Genomic DNA, 16,871 nt, shown 5'->3' with positions numbered 1-16,871 from the left:
CGAATGTTACTGCCACCCTTCCTCTTGCTCATGATGACACTCACTGTGAATGAAAGCTGACTGTAATAAAACTGCTTGCACTTTAATCAAAGAAACACTAATAATGCTTTATATTTTTATATATTTTATTATTTCCCTTCTACGTGACTTTACCGAAAGAACCAAGAATATGAATCCCTGCAGTCACAAAAGCTTTAAATCAAAATGTAAAACTAATAATGCTATTTATCATAAGCAAGTACAGCTATACACTATACTATACAAATATGCAATAAATTAAAGTTACTACTGTCTACAAATATTACACATGCAGCGCAACATCAATGATTGACACTTTACTCAGACTTCACGTGGGCTTTCTGACATATATAACGTAATAAAGACATTTACGTTAGTTGAATACGCCCATGAGCTCCATTGTTGGTAGCTGGATGAATGTGTGGCTAATTAACTTTCCAAGTAACTTATTTAGCTATGATAGCTCACGTTAGCGATGGTTGATTGATTAGCAATCGCAAAACTTTGTTTCCACTCGACAGTGGTATAGCCTACGTAACACTCATATTACATTCTAGTTTTCCACTTTTTGATACATTTTAATGTAATGAAATGGAGAGACAGGACAGTGTTTGACATTGATTGTACCTACCCACAGCAGTCGAGCAACGGCTTCTGCTGGGGTACGGCAACACCACTTGGACAAACCACACACTGAACTGTACACTGTAATACGAGAACCGGTAGTAGTAATAATGGCAACTTTTGGCCTCGCCCCCCCTCCCTCCCGATACGTTCCTTTCATTGGCTACCATAGTCTGATGAGCTCCCCTCTCCCTCTCCCTCCCCCCTCAACTCGCTTTTAAGGGATTACATCTTGAATCATTGCCTCACTTGATACAGCTAATCTGACTGTGACGGTCCCACCTGATGACGGAGACTTGTGTTGCCTCCGAAACGTCGTGATTTTTGTTTTTTATTTTATTTTACTTTCTACGTGACTTTACCGAAAAAACCTAAGAAGATGATTCCTTGCAGTCACGAAAGCTTCAAATCTAGAATTGTTAAGTTTAGTTATGATTATGATTACATTTGCTAATGATTATTTCGGACGGCGGTGCGTGGTTGCCTGTTGTAGCATAGCAATTATTGATTACAAATATTTTTATATCAATATATTGGGGGGGGACATTTTGAGCATATATATTATAATTACGGTCTTGCTGTAACTGCTCCTCCTCTCCCCACCATACAGGAGCAGTGCCAATGGGAGTGACCCGGTGCAGTTTTATCTGTCCGTGTACGGAGCGCTAGCGGCAGGGAACACGGTGTTCACACTACTCAGGGCCTTCTTGTTTGCCTACGGTGGGGTCTGCGCTGCCAGAAACATTCACAGTGCACTGCTGCACAAGGTCCTGCAGGTAATGCCGCATGTCCCTATGTAGCGACGTACTGCTTCGCGACATACCGTTGTGCTTTTCTTAAAGTGGTTGACCGTGTGGGTGTCACTGGTGTTAGAGGTTTGGTGTCACTGTGTTAGAGATTGGGTGTCACTGGTGTTACAGTTTGGGCGTCACTGTTAGAGTTTGTGTGTGACTGTGCACTCTGAGTGGGTGATGAGTTTGGCTGTGCGGCCACTGCTTCTCGGCTGTGGAACTCTGTGAGTTGCTTTCGGGACCGTTGTGATGGGGTAGGTGCTGGGTCATGCTGTGGATCGCTCCACATCAACGATCTCAAGCGTGTACTCAGCCTGCCCTTGTTATTCCCCTCTCCACTTCACAAATAATTTATCCTCAGAGAGAGAGTTTCACCGACTCTGAGAGTGTTTAAAAATGGCACGTTCGCTGCAAAATCGTGCTTATGGAAGAGGGTCAAAATCCTCACGCCGCCAATATTGTTGAGACTGGATAATAAAAATATTGCTTGTACTTCAGATAACTGGAATGACGCCATTATTTAATATTAACTGCATGTTATAATGTTATATTTGGATATGAGCATTCGTAGCTATAAATATATTTTACTTTGTGATTAAGCTGCATTCTGCCCGGCAGTCATAACAGACTCGCTTGGTATCGACATTTTTTGTAAGCTACGTATTTGAAATGGTTGAATGGGTGATGTTGCTCAGCTGTTGATCGTTATTCCCCGTCGCATCCGGTGTCGTACCTTTTCCCTCTAGGCTCCGGTGTCGTTCTTTGACGCCACCCCCACCGGGAGGATCATGAACCGCTTCTCCTCTGACCTGTTCACGGTCGACGACTCCCTCCCCTTCATCATGAACATCTTCCTGGCGCAGCTCTTTGGGCTGGTCGGGGCAATCGTAGTCATGTGCTACGGCCTGCCCTGGATGGCCCTGGTGCTGCTGCCGCTCGCCGGGGTCTACTTCTCCATTCAGAAGTACTACAGGTTCACGTCGAGAGAGCTGAAGCGGCTGGGCAGCATCACCCTGTCCCCTATCTACTCCCACTTTGCCGAGTCGCTGTCCGGACTCGCCGTCATAAAGGCGTTCAGGGCCACCGACAGGTACGGCCCGCCTGGCTCGCACGCCCGTTGCTGACGGTCGGGGTTTATTCTCTCGCGTGTTTTTCGAGTTCAGCGCGGCATCGGACAGCGGTGGGGTGTCCACCGTCGTGTCGTGGTCACGCTGCGTCCTCGTCGTCGTGCAGGTTCACCCGGGAGAATGAGGCTCGACTGGAGCTGAACCAGCGCTGCCAGTTTGCGGCCGTGGCCGTGATGCAGTGGCTGGACGTCCGCCTGCAGATGATGGGCGTGGTGATCGTGGTGAGCCTGGCGGCGCTGGCAGTGCTGGAGCACCACCTGCGCGGCGTGGACCCAGGTGTGGCGACGCCTCGGCAGGGAGCGCCACCGTGTCGGCTTCCCCCCACCCCCATCTCGTTGGGGCCTTGAGCAACGTCTCCACCTTAGCTTGGCCGGCACTGGGGAGAGCTGGGATGGGCTCTCCACCACCCATTGTCCCATTGGCACCACCCAAGTTGACTCTTTCGCAACACATGCCTAGTCATGAGCGATATTAAATGAGCACATTCGTTATTAACGCTGTGGCCCTAAAGGGGAACAAAAATATGTCATAGGTAATGATCGAGCAGTGTTCCTTCTTTATAGTAAAAATAAAAACTATTATAATAAACTGTTTTATTTTACCAGGTAAGGCCCACTGAGCTATATAGCTCTTTCAGAAGCGACGTGTCCACACATGGTAGCTCAACCAAGTGGCTTATCATGTGGACATTTATAGCAGCAGCCAAATACCCTGAACGGGTGATGTTGATTCTAAATGTGAAGGGAAAAACCGGAGGAGCCGGAGAAAAATCCACACGACCATGGGGAGAAAGACATGCAAACTCTAATTATACAGGGGTCAGAGTCGAGCTCAAACTCACAACCCCCTGCATACCAGGCGAGGTAGTTAACATCTCACCACTGTGACCATTACCCAAAACATTTCCTATTATTTGTTTGTTACCTTTCATGGCCACTGTGATATCGACAAATGTATGAAAAAATAAGAATAGGTTTTACTATTTCTGGAAATTTGTAGCTAAGCTGCTCACCCCGAGCTATAAATGCCCTGATAGTGCATTGTCTTTATGCTTTTGACGTTCTCTGGTCTGACACTGGTAAGACTAGGCCATAAAGAAAGCTGTCTCTGGTGTAGGCCCATCAGTTTCAAAGACAATGCATATCTTATCAGAGCATGTTTGTTTGCATGTTCACCACAAGTACGTGTGGTTAATGCAGACATGATTCCTTGCAAAAGGTTTATATTTGTTGTTGGAACATCTTAATACCTCTTATTGCCAGAAAGGGTGTATTGGGCTGTTGGTATCCCTGCTTGTGCACTACTGCCAATGCAATGTCACTCATTATTTTTTTTCATTAAGTGACTACCATTTCTTTCCACAATAAAAAAAAGTTAAGATAACAAGAGGGGAGAATATTGCTCTGTTTAAGTGGTTTATTTACACCGTCACCACTCTTCACCGCTCTTGTTATCGTGTACGTAGCAGGTCTCACTACATGTAACACTCGTTCTCGGGCAATGCATACGCATTCACACTCTGATCTACAGATATTGACATGAACAGTTATCAATACGTATGTATATTGAACTTCCTTCGCACCGTGCGTAGCCAAGCGTGCTAATTGGAGGCGCGTATGTAAGTAGTGACGTTAGCACATTTACAAGCTCACCCGTGGGTGTGTGTGTGGTGCTGCCACTCCTCAGGCCTAGTGGGCCTCGCCATCGCCTACGCGCTCAGCATCAACGGCCGCCTCTCAGGCCTCGTCTCGAGCTTCACACAGACGGAGACGCAGATGGTGAGCGTGGAGCGTGTGCAGGAGTACCGCGGCATCGACAGCGAGGAGGCGCACCGCCACCCCACGCACGTGAGAGCACCCCCTTCCCCGTCCTGCTGCAGCAGAGAGCAGGCATCAGCCAGCAGCCCAGCTCCCAGCCGTCACGGGTTTGCCACCTATCCGGGAGTCTGTTTGAGTGGCAGGAATTGACCTGCATCGAGACCTCGTGCCGCTGCTACGTTTAATTTTATTCCGGTGCGCTGCACACCATTTGGTAGCCCTACGCCGGACCCAGGAACCTGGCACGGTTTTTGCTCTGTGGAAAAGGTGGCGACCCCCCCCCCCCCACCCAAGTAAGACGCCACTCGCGTCACGTGGCAGACGTCATGTCAAGTCAAACCATGACGTTTCGCTGAACCCGACACTGGATTATACGGATTGTGGATCATCGGGGGGCAGAATGCGATTAACGGATGATTTATGGAGGAAAGCTCTCAGTGAGGTTACTCTGCGTAAACTTATCACGGGCTGGGCCCACTCTACGGGGGTGCAGCTTTTATGAGCTTCCAGTGCTCTACAGGTCAGCAGAAAATGTACTATTGTTGTACATATGCAGAGCTTTATTTAACCACTGCTGGATGAGGTCGTGGAGGTTATTTTACCATACTTTACCACACTGGTTAGTGCAAAATTGGTGAAGGCAGGGAGCTTAGATGTCGGAAGTACAGGACAACAATGCATTTTGCTGTCCGCCAATGGTACGGGAGTGGCAGGGTGCTGGGTGATTATTTGAATCAGTCCTGGGCTTTCCTTAGGTCGACTCGGCCTTAAATGAGTACCTGGTACAGTGTGTAAACATCAGCACTGGGGAGTCAAAGGTGGCCGGCCATGGTACTGGCCACCCACCCCCTCATATACCGGCCTTCATAGGTGTTCGCTTACAGCACTTTCCCCGAAATTAGGTTTAAAACTATACAGGGGGAACCTTTTCTTTGTTTTATCTCTGTGATCATCGGTGCTACTCGCTAACAGCACTTACTCCTATGGTCCGTTAAGGCTGTACGAGTGTAGTAACTGTGGTTGTCACTGTATGGTGCCGGGGCTTACGAAAGCCACGGCGGACAATGTGTTGTCATGATGGGCAGCCCGGGTTATGGGGTGTAGTACCAGCCCTAGTGGGGCTTGGGTGAGCGCTGGTTAGCGCGGGGGCACCGCGAGCAGTGTGCGGTGGGGCTCCCGGTGAGGGAGCGAGAGGGAGCGTCAGCCAGCCGGGGTTACGTTGGGGCATGATACGCTGGTTGACCTGCTGACACGTGACCGGATGATATTGGATGGGGGGCCACCGGTGGACGGGGGCCGCGGGCGGTCACGTTGTCCAAAATAGCTCTTGGGAACCTTCGAGAAGGAGCTCGAGAGACCTGGAAGGTGGGCGGGGCGAAGGGCGGAGCCAGCCCCAGCCCGGGGGCATATAACGAGGGCCCCGTGAGGAGCTCGGGGTTCTTCGTGTGCTGGTGTTACGAAGATCCACGTCGGGGAGAAGAAGCCTGTAGCTATGCGGTCCTGACCCCATTTGTGGTCCGGACCGGGATAGCGAACCATGTCTAGTTCTGCCGTAGCATGGTTAGATGGGCATTCGAGACCCGAGTGTAGATCGTGTTGTGTTACGTGCTGTTGTATAATAGTGTTGCTCCCAAGATAACATCTGTGACTCAGTTGGAGTCACTACACGAGTAATCTCTGTGATCAAGTAACAGAGAGCATGTCTGTGTGAGAGTGCCTGTGTATGTGAGAGTATAACTCTGAGAGTGTCTCTGTGCGTGTTAGAGAGTGCTGAATGGAAATTTACGAATAAATAGTTTTTATCACCGGAGGTAATATCTTTTCTATGTTCTCACAGGTGTCTCCTGATTGGCCCCAAGGTGGTGCACTGAAGTTTGACAAAGTGTTCCTCACTTACCGGCCAGGGCTGCCCTTTGCTTTAAATGGAATTTCTTTTTGCATAAATCCATGGGAGAAGGTGGGGATAGTTGGAAGGACTGGCTCCGGGAAGTCCACTCTGTTTTCAGTTCTCTTCCGCATTGTGGACGTACAGCACGGAGCAGTCTACATTGACGATCAGGACATCTCAAAACTCGCTCTCAAACAATTAAGGTAATATTCGAAATTATTTGTTTGTGGGAAGTGTAAAAAGTTATGGAAACCTAACTTGGTGCTCTTTATTGGTTAAGCATGTTTCAGGCGGCAGCGGTGGACACGCTCCCCCGCACGCGTGCTGATGAAAGCCCTCGTGGCAGAAATTTGTCACAGTCACTGCAGTGCCCGGCGTGACCAATAGCCATGTGCAGATCACATGGCCCTGTCAGTTTCCTAGATTTCTGGGGTGCTCATCCAGAAGTGGCGTCAGTCCCCACGAGCTTTGGAATTTCTAAGGGCTCACAACGCTGGGAAGCTCCCAAAGCGAATCTTCCGCCTCCACCTCGTGGATCGACTCATTCCCCATTTTTCGATATTTAATCCCCCAATGTTATCCCGATTTGCGCTATCGGCGTCACGTCATGAGATACAGTATCCCCTCAGGTGTCTCACGCCCTCCGTGCTGGAGAATGGCGTGTGGAAGCGGACGCCACAGAGCTACCTCTGAGATCAAGTTGACTTCTGGTCCACACAAAGCCGAGATAGGATGGAGTGGATCACCGAGATGACTCTCTGAACTTCTCAGACCGTCCCAGAAGGCTATCATTTAGAATTTTGGGGGAAGGCAGATTCCAAGATTCCTCAAGGTCATTTTATTCTGGAAGCATTGGAAACTGAAGTGCCAAGGCTTTTGTAATCTTGTTACCTTAAAATATGACCCTTGGGAAGAGCGTGGCCGAACTGTTTCCTCCTGCGTTTCTCATGCCGAGGAGGCCATGGGTGTCTTTGAGCCATGCTTGACCTCTATCAACTGAACAAACACGTTGCATGCAGGAGGCTACCAATGTAAAGCATTATGAGCTGGACAGAGAGGAAGATGTACGGGGAGAGAGATCCTAAGGTCAGAGGATGAAAGACGCCACAATTAATGAGGAGTTCTAAGATGGAAACAGATGGGGCGTGTCGTAACAATAATTGAAGGGCAGACCAAGGGAAAGAAGACGGGAGAAGTTGTCAGCAACGTCTCGGTAGCAATAAGAAAAACGCAGCCGTGACATCGTACACAGAATCGAAGGAAAGGCCCTCGATATAATCCAGAGGCAAAATGATGGATAGCAAAAATATAAAAACGGGACTGACCAAACGGCTGAACACGTAAAAGAGGTCAAATGTGTATGTATATGTTTTTACAAATAGAATGAGAAAATATAACGTGTAATGTAATTATTTATGTTTTAGGTCTAACTTGGCGATAATCCCACAAGACCCATTCTTGTTCAGTGACACAGTTCGGAATAATTTGGACCCCAAAGGTTCATACCAGGACCATGAACTGTGGGAAGTGTTGGAGAAATGCCATTTGAAAAGCTTTGTCCTTGATCAGGGTATGTATGTGTGTGCATTCTCACATATTGTGCGCTATGTAAACACCAGCACTGGGGAGACAAAGGCTGGCCACACCACCCCACACCACCCTCTCGTGCATCATGCCAGCCTTAATAGATGCTCACTTACAGCACTTGCCCCGACAGTTTGTGTATGTACGCTATACAGGGATATTTATCTTTGTCTCTCACATTGTACGGATGTATACACGTAGAGTATGTAGAAACTCTTTAACTTTTTTTAACTAATACATTCTGAACAATTAACCAGAGTGTCACCGTCTTCAGCATGCCACTAAAACACGTGGAGGGAATTGGCCTCGAGAGATGGGTGTGGGTGGTGAGGGTGGTGTTGGTGGTGTTGGTGATGTGAGTGGTGTTGGTGATGTGAGTGGTGTTGGTGATGTGGGTGGTGTGGGTGGCGGTGATGAATGCTGTGCCTGGGGGTCAGAGCAGAAGGTTCGCACTGCCCAGATTCAGAGACCTAACTTGGCAGACTCGAATGAAGCAAATCATGTCGACTTGTCCTTCAGAGCTGTAGTGCAGATGTTCAAAAAGCGTTACATGTGGGAGATATTGTGTATCAGAATCAGAATATGTATTTATACTACAGGAATCCGATGCGCTATAAAGCTCTTTTTCACAGATGGCCAGTCGGGGCAAGGCGTAAGAATATTACAACAACAAACAGCACAAAACCACGACAGTCGTGCAAAGTACAAGATAGGCAAACAAATCACCCAAACACAAATACAAATAAAACTAAACTATGCCCATCATACCAGGCAAAGCCCACCGAGGTATTTACTTATTAAGCAACCTGACCACAGTGTCTGCAGATTTGACACCCGTTACCATCGATATTGCCAACACCCTTGTCTGCAGTGTAGTCGGGTCTCGCCTCGACTACCGTCATACCATTCTCTCCAAGTCATCATCAAGCAACATCCTCAAATTGCAACGGTTACAGAACAACTTTGGTCGTGTCGTCGTTTGTGTCTATCATCCAGAGGTGGAACAAAGTCATTGTTATGCAAGTCCAAGTCGAGTCGCAAGTCATCAAATTCATGACTCGAGTCTGACTCGAGTCCAAGTCACATGACTCGAGTCCACATCTCATAGGTGGGACAAAGTCATTGTTATGCAAGTCCAAGTCGAGTCGCAAGTCATCAAATTCATGACTCGAGTCTGACTCGAGTCCAAGTCACATGACTCGAGTCCACACCTCTGCCATCATCTATGACTCGACTCGGCCACCGCTCTCCGTACTCTTCATTGGCGCCCTTTTGCCAGCAGGACTAATTTTAAAATTGCGCCTGCCTTGGTCATCGCACCTTCACCACTGGTTCCCCACCAAACTACTTTCGCCTTGCACTGAAGGCTCGGTAGAACCCTCCGCAGCAGCCTCACTCAAAATCTGCTTCGGACACCAAGGTCTCGAACTGTTACAGCCTCACGTCGGTTCTCTGCTGTCGCCCCCTCTGTGCTTTGCACATCTGCAACATCAAATGCACGCTGACTACTTTCAATAAACATCTAAAAGGCCTCCCCTATCTGTCTGGTCAGGTTTTCAAGCAACCCTGAGCTTGGCTCCAGGCCTCTGAGTACCGGTAATTGACTTGTCTGAAAATTCTGGCGTGTTATAAATGTCATTATTATTATAAACCAACTTAGTCAATTTGATGTTTGATTTCAGCAAGTGCATACTACAGAGTCGATTATTTCCCAGAGTTGATTTGTTTCTCCAGCCTCACGTTACAATGCCGAACCCTCATCCTGACTAAATTGATTCATTCATCCACTGGATGTCACTGAGGAACACACAATGCAGTGTCGTTACTTATGAGAATACCCCCACAACTGCTTCATGCTGCCCGTCCTTTAGCCCACAATACCAAGGCATGCGAGTGTACATCTCTGTACTCTTTGGTTCTTTCGGTAAAGTCACGTAGGTATAACATAAAATGAATCACGACGTTTCGATCGCAACACAAGTGGTCGTCCTCAGGCGGAAAAAATATAATCCAGCAGTGGAACTAGGCCTCGGCAAGGTAAGGTAAAAGTTAAAAGGTAAAAACAACGAGCCTACCTTTTACCCTACCTTTTACCCTTACCCCATACAAATTACCCGATTACAGGGTAATTACTGGGGTACTACTACACATAAACAAGGTTTATAACGGTAAATGCTAGGTAGAGCGCTTTATTCATATAGAATACTCTCGATGATTCCAATTTTACACGCTTTCTTTGAACTCACGCTGTCTGTTGTTGTCGTTATTGTTGTTGTTGTCGTTATTGTTGTTGTTGTCGTTGTTGTCATTGTTGTCGTCGTCGCTGTCGTATCCTCAAATCTTGTAACTCAATTTTACCCACTTCCTAATGTGGTATCGACTGCAAACTTGGTATACGTATGTCATACTGATGACAATACTATGTTATATCACTAAAAAAAATACATATTTTTAACGATCTTTTGTTTACGTTATGTATCGGCTTGGGTCTAATTGTCCACGCTCAACTGACGTTGGCTTTAAATCACCACGGTCCCTTACGTTGTGGCAAGCTTCGGGGTCACTTCCTGGAGTCGTGGAGTTCTGCCATTACTAGTACATTTAATAAAAGCGTGTTAAAAAAAAAGTTGTTTTAAATATTACTTGTTAAATGGAGGCCACGGACTGCGCCACGGAGCTTTTAGTGGTAAACAAGGCACCGTATTTACCGGGTAATACTTCGCGTATCCTTTACCCTACTGGGTAATTCTTCCGAGCTACCTTTACCCTTCCTTTTACCTTACTCCTTGGCATGTCGACACCTTTACCCTTTACATTTACCCTTTTACCCGGTAAAAAGGGTAATTTACCTTACCTTGCCGAGGCCTAAGTGGAACTGCTGAACCAGCGAGAGATCAGTTACAACAAGAGGTTATTGATGTGGCAATGGGCAAGCAAGTGGGGTTTGAGCTGGAAAGGAATTCCATCCACAGACGTAAGCACGTCAGTTGTGTTAATGGGGGAGATTAGGGAGAGAGAGATTAGGGAGGGAGATTAGCATGAATGAGCTTCCGTTGCCGTAAGTACCCGGCATTGCCCGGGCGAAAAAGACAGACACACACATCGACTTACACACACTTTAAATGTACATGAGTTTAGCGGAAGAAGCAAGGAACAGAAATATAATTTGTCTGCACACAAACATCATGATTGTATTATTTGCCAGGTGATTATTTTATAAATAGGTTTCTATCAACGTGATTTGACAAAAAAATAAGTAAATAAATAAACACAGAGCAAATTATTAATAAATTAATAGTTGTGAGCACACAAACGAAAATATGTGAATACTAGCAAGGTGATTATTAAAATACCAGGTTTCTGTGTACATGAGTTGAGTGAATGAAGCAAGGAATCGAAAAATGAGTTGTCTGCACACAAACATAATTAATGTACATTTGTAATGCGAGCATAAACGGGGTGGTTGTTGGCCTCCGCGCCAATCACGCGGGCCGGAGCATTGGGGGGCGGAGCCGGGTCGACGGAGCGTGTGGGAGGAGCCACTGCTCATCTCGACCACATCAATTCCATACACCCAGCCATCAGATTCACCATGGAAGTCGAAAAAGATGGCAAGCTACCCTTTTTGGATGTCCTAATTAAAAGGAGACCTGATGGTTCAATGAGCCATTCTGTCTACAGGAAAGCCACCCATACGGATGCTTACCTAAAACCGGATTCCCACCACCATCCATCCCAGAAGAACTCCCTCATCAAGACTCTATACCATAGAGCCCAATGCATCTCCAACCAGGAACACATTGCCAGTGAACTCAAACACGTACGCCAAGCTCTTAAGGCTAATGGTTACTCCGACTACACAATCCGCAAAGCCATCACTCCAACCATCAAGAAGGATCCTGTTGAGCCTTTCAAAACCATCACCTTACCCTACATTGCTGGGGTTATAAAAAGATCACCAAAATCCTGATTAAACACAAGATCCAGGTCCGATTCAACACAGTACATAAAATCCGTGATCTGGTCCCATCTGTAAAAGACGTGGTTCCAGACATACAGTACCCTGGCGTCTACAAACTAAGTTGCCTCTGTGGTAGCAGTTACATTGGAGAAATCAAACGACATGTCTCGGACCGCATCCATGAACATAAAGCAGACCTGAAACACGGTAGGACAAACACCTCAGCCGTGGCAGGTCACTGTTACAATTCAGTGGGCTCACATGACATTGACTTCTCCAAGACAGAGGTTCTCTGCAAGCCATCTGGCTACCATGAGAGATTCGTTCATGAGGCGATTCACATATACAAACACAGAGACAATTTCAACCGAGAAGATGGATTCTGGCTCAGCAATCATTGGAAGGACGTAATAAACCATTTCGGATCTTAATTGATAGTTGTTCACGTTTACGGTGACTTTCAGACCGCAGTCCACTCACTGGCATTGACTGTGTATCTTGTGTTCTCCACAGGGAATGCATTATTTGCTCCGCTGCGGGTCTCCTGCCACCGCTCTCCCATTCACATGTTTCGTTGCTTCTACATACTATTAACATTCCCTCCCTTTGTTAATGCTACCCCCTACCCCCTCCCTTTGATGCTGCTAATCCTGCATAATGCATGGGCATAATATGACTTTGAAACCCCCCCGCCCACCTCCTACGCATTTCCCATAAATATGCTAAATTCATCTTGATATGCAAATTATTTTGTCAAGGCGCTCTTCTTCCACCTCCAACCCAGCTTATATATACGCTCCAAGCTTGGCAGTGTTTCATTCTTCACCTGAAGACGGCTGCTTGCGTTGTAGCCGAAACGTCGTGAGAATTATTTTATTATGTTTTATTTTTATTATTTTATTACTTCCCTTCTATGTGACTTTACTGAAAGAACCAAGAAGATGAATCCCTGCAGTCACGAAAGCTTTAAATCGAAACCAATAATATGTTTTAACATCCCTAGTCTAGACTAGAACCACTCTACCCACCGTCCTGAGTAAAACCCTACTCGTGATGTTACCCATCTCCCTAATTACAGTGCTAGGACGTTGGACTGGCACTGCTGTGTCTGCAAGTGCAGTAATATCAATTTAACCCTTTCCCACTCCGAGATGTTTTGCAAGTTGTAAGGTGGGGTGTCCCGTTCACTGCTGAATCTCGGAATGCACAAGTGGCTCGGCATTAATTTAATTTAGAGAGGCGTAGCGCCATTGTTCTTCAAGACGTTGCACTCACCGCAGAGAAGTGTAGCGACACGACCGCACTCTACGGTAGCTAGTACCAAACTGTGCCACACACCCTCCTGCATGGCCTTATGGGAACCTCAGTATCGATAACGATATTTTAGTTTGGTATTTCTTCCCGTTTCGTTTCAATAACGTACACGTACATCATCAGAAACGGAATCGGAAGAAAAACTGATGATGTGCACATGTCATCGGAACGACAAAGCGTTAACGAATGAGTGAATGCATTGCGGAGCATCCAGACTTCCCGCGTGTCTGACAGGTGGCCTCCAAGCGGAGGTGGCTGAGCGAGGAAGAGACTTCTCCTGTGGTCAGCGGCAGCTGCTGTGCCTGGCACGTGCCATGCTCTTCAAGGCCAAGGTCGGCATCTGCTGCCGTTTGCTTCATCTGCCTTTGCAAATTGATTCCGATGGAAACCGTTTGCTTTCCGAGTGAAATAAACTCCATCCAGTTTTCACTATCACAGCTGTTGAGATTTTGCCTGTGTTTGTAACCCCATAATCTGTATATTTACCGAATTGTCAAACAAAGTTATTGATTTACTTTGCAAAAAGGTCACACATAATTATCAACAGCAGCTTTTTATCTACTAAAAGGAAAGTCCTCGCTGATATATTTGTGAAATTATAATTGCCTGTCTTTTAATGTCAATTCAGATTCTGTGCATAGATGAAGCAACTGCGAGTGTTGATCAAGACACGGACGTGCTGCTACAAAAAACCATCAGGAGCGAGTTTGTCAACAGCACAGTGCTGACTATTGCACATCGGTAAGACAACTAAACACTCGGACACAAATGTTATTACGCAATGCGCTTCGCTCCAGTCGGCATGAGGACGGGCTTCTTGCATTGTGTATAGCAGGTGACAGTAGGACTAATGATAATGCCCTCTACCCAGATGTTCTTGAGTCTCAGGACTCTTTTTCAAGAGGTTTTCGAATGAGATGTTTGGCCAAATCCGTTAAAGAGCAATTGGCCTACAGAACGAACCAAACTGTGTGCAGAAAACACATGCATACGTATGTATGTACTTACGTATGTAGCCAACCGTGCTAATCGGAGGTGCCCGGGGAAGGACAACAAACTAAATATAAAAAGCAGTTCTAAATAAATTAGTTTTTAGTTTTCAATCTATATTTGAAAGTGCATAGTCCCAGTGGTTCGAACACTGAAATCTCCACAGAAATAGATTCAAGAATGCTTTGCTGTATTGTGATCTTTCCACCTCACAGCTTGAGCCTACAACAGCTGGTATCCATAGGTACCTGCCACCCCGAGTGCTACCAAAGCGCAACTCCGCTAAGCTTCCAAGATCTGTGCACAACATGGATTTGAGATTTGAAGCTTTCGTGACTGCAAGGATTCATATTCTTAGGTTTTTTCGGTAAAGTCACGTAGGTAAAACATCAAAATTAATAAAAATAAAATTAAATTAAAAAAATAAAAAATCACGACGTTTCGGAGGCAACACAAGTCTCCGTCATCAGGTGGGACCATCACAGCCGGATTAGCTGCATCAAGTGAGGCAATGATTCAAGATGTAATCCCTTAAAAGCAAGTTGAGGGGGGGAGGAGAGGGGGGGGGGAGCTCATCAGAATGTGGTAGCCAATGAATGGAACGTATCGGGAGGGAGGGGGGCGGGGCTTAAAGACGGCACGGAGTGCCACGTACAACGCATCGGGAGGGGGGGGCGGGGCCAAAAGGATGGACGGCCCCGCCCCCCCTCCCCCTCCCGATGCGTTGTACGTGGCACTCCGTGCCGTCTTTGAGCCCCGCCCCCCTCCCTCCCGATACGTTCCATTCATTGGCTACCACATTCTGATGAGCTCCCCCCCCTCTCCTCCCCCCCTCAACTTGCTTTTAAGGGATTACATCTTGAATCATTGCCTCACTTGATGCAGCTAATCCGGCTGTGACGGTCCCACCTGATGACGGAGACTTGTGTTGCCTCCGAAACGTCGTGATTTTTTTATTTTATTTTATTCTTATTAATTTTGATGTTTTACCTACGTGACTTTACCGAAAAAACCTAAGAATATGGATTTGAGAGCTGAATGGTCACCATTGTGCCTACCTTCCTTAGTAGATGTCCTCACGAGTGTTCATATGTAGAGCAAATGACAATTCCTCCTCACCAGAAGGGGCTGATCTATTTCAAATGAACATCTTTTTTGCCCATAATAGAGGTTTTCTGGTGAGTTCGCGTAAATATAAATGTGTCGTTAAATCCGTCACCTCCCGACAGCCAATTAGTAAGGTTTGTCATGTAAACAAAACATGCCAATTCATTACTAGTTCATCACACCGGTGTGTTGGAGAGTAAACCCAATACAGCATTGACAATTCGAGCACCGTGACGTTTCGGCCGGTAATTATAGCAACCAGTCTCATCAGGCGACAGCCAGAGTTGTGGAGAAATCCTCTTTCGGTCTTAAATAGAGGGATACATGTGATGTCTTTTTTTGTCAGCCAATCAGGTGCAAAGAGAAGTGGAGGAGGGGGGTTAGTGTTCGTATAAAATTACAAACGATCTAACCCAAAAACCTCTTATGGATAATATTGGTCACGAAAGCCTGCTACGTATTAAACTGACTAACGTTTATTTTGGTATAAACAGGGTGACGTTATATAAAGTTTCGTCTGCTTACCTCTTACCGATTCTCGGCACTGATTTTGAGACCATGCCCGTCTGGTTGTGTGCTTCATTGCTTTGGTTTTTTGAGACCCAACACGATTCTGGATTCCGACCGGGTCCTCCTGCTGCGAGGCGGGCGAGTGCTGGAGTTCGCGTCTCCCCACGACCTCCTCCAGGATCCGCGGTCCGCTCTGTCTCGCCTCCTCTCGAAAAGCCATTTACTGTCTTGAAAGCAATTGCTCACCCAGGGGCAGGACAAGGAGGGGTTTAGTTGAAGGAGGGGAAGGTGATGTTTAGAGTGCTGTGAATGTTTGCAATAAGGGTCAATAGAGTCCAAGTTAACATTGACGCGTCGTTTACTCGAGTAGCTGCACTACATAGATGTGAACAGCCCGGTCTCCCATATCGAATGATAAAAATTAAGTATTTGGTCTTCGCGCTATTCCCGTCGCGCAAGGTTATCACGAAGGCGCTATGTTACACAGATGTAGTCTGCAGTTGCGTCATAATTGGGGGCGATGTTGTCGTGTGTAATTCACAATTGAGTGATTTGTAGGTAATTTTTCTATATTTGGCCAATGTGGGCCAAAAAATGCTGGCAAACAATGGCCGAACCCGTTTAGAATGACGTCGGGGCATCCTGAACGTTCAGTGTGAAACAGGCGGTGCGTACGGTGCCGTACGTTACAGCTTAGACCCCTACAGCGATAACCAGGGCAGCCTGCCGCTCTGCACCAAGGAATGAACGTTGACCTGGCTTGGCCACGTCACCGCCTCTGGCATTGTACCACCGTGCCGATGACAAGAATGCTGTGCAAAGGTTTAAAATGTACACTCCCAATGTTCACAGTAATATACTGACATGTACAATGTGAATAAAGGTCGACGTAACATATGGCTGGCTGTTTGATATGCCCACGTTGAGACATCACATCAGTTATTACACAATTAATCAATACACATTCTCCAGATGGCAACATGTATGTACTGTATATTTGTAATTAAAGTAATTGTATACTTTTATATATTCATTTATATTCAGAATGAGAATATTTATCTATACTGGAGGAATCCGATGAGCTATAAAGCTTTTTCACAGATGCCCAGTAGGGGCATGGGGTAAGAACGACAAATACAA

At 46.5% G+C, this 16,871-nt stretch overlaps 1 protein-coding gene across 3 annotated transcripts in view; it reads left to right on the top strand.

Annotated features, from left to right (window-relative positions):
- ABCC10 (ATP binding cassette subfamily C member 10) overlaps window positions 1-16,615 on the top strand; it is a 76,518-nt gene extending 59,903 nt beyond the window's left edge. For 2 of the 3 annotated variants that reach the window (XM_078864196.1, XM_078864195.1), the window contains exons 14-22: window positions 1,253-1,418; window positions 2,180-2,523; window positions 2,667-2,836; window positions 4,247-4,407; window positions 6,215-6,468; window positions 7,690-7,835; window positions 13,359-13,456; window positions 13,753-13,865; window positions 15,822-16,615. In XM_078864196.1, the coding sequence (XP_078720322.1) occupies window positions 1,253-1,418; window positions 2,180-2,523; window positions 2,667-2,836; window positions 4,247-4,407; window positions 6,215-6,468; window positions 7,690-7,835; window positions 13,359-13,456; window positions 13,753-13,865; window positions 15,822-15,963 (1,594 nt within the window). In that variant the 3' untranslated portion in view covers window positions 15,964-16,615. Of the gene's footprint in view, window positions 1-1,252; window positions 1,419-2,179; window positions 2,524-2,666; window positions 2,837-4,246; window positions 4,408-6,214; window positions 6,469-7,689; window positions 7,836-9,401; window positions 9,750-13,358; window positions 13,457-13,752; window positions 13,866-15,821 lie in introns of those variants that run through there. The other variant, XM_078864197.1, reaches the window with a different exon arrangement.
- The last annotated feature ends 256 nt before the right edge of the window (window positions 16,616-16,871 follow it).

Source organism: Lampetra fluviatilis, chromosome 17, assembly GCF_964198595.1.
Source record: "Lampetra fluviatilis chromosome 17, kcLamFluv1.1, whole genome shotgun sequence".
In the NCBI taxonomy this organism is placed as follows: domain Eukaryota; kingdom Metazoa; phylum Chordata; class Hyperoartia; order Petromyzontiformes; family Petromyzontidae; genus Lampetra; species Lampetra fluviatilis.
This window is presented reverse-complemented; position numbering and strand designations above follow the sequence as displayed.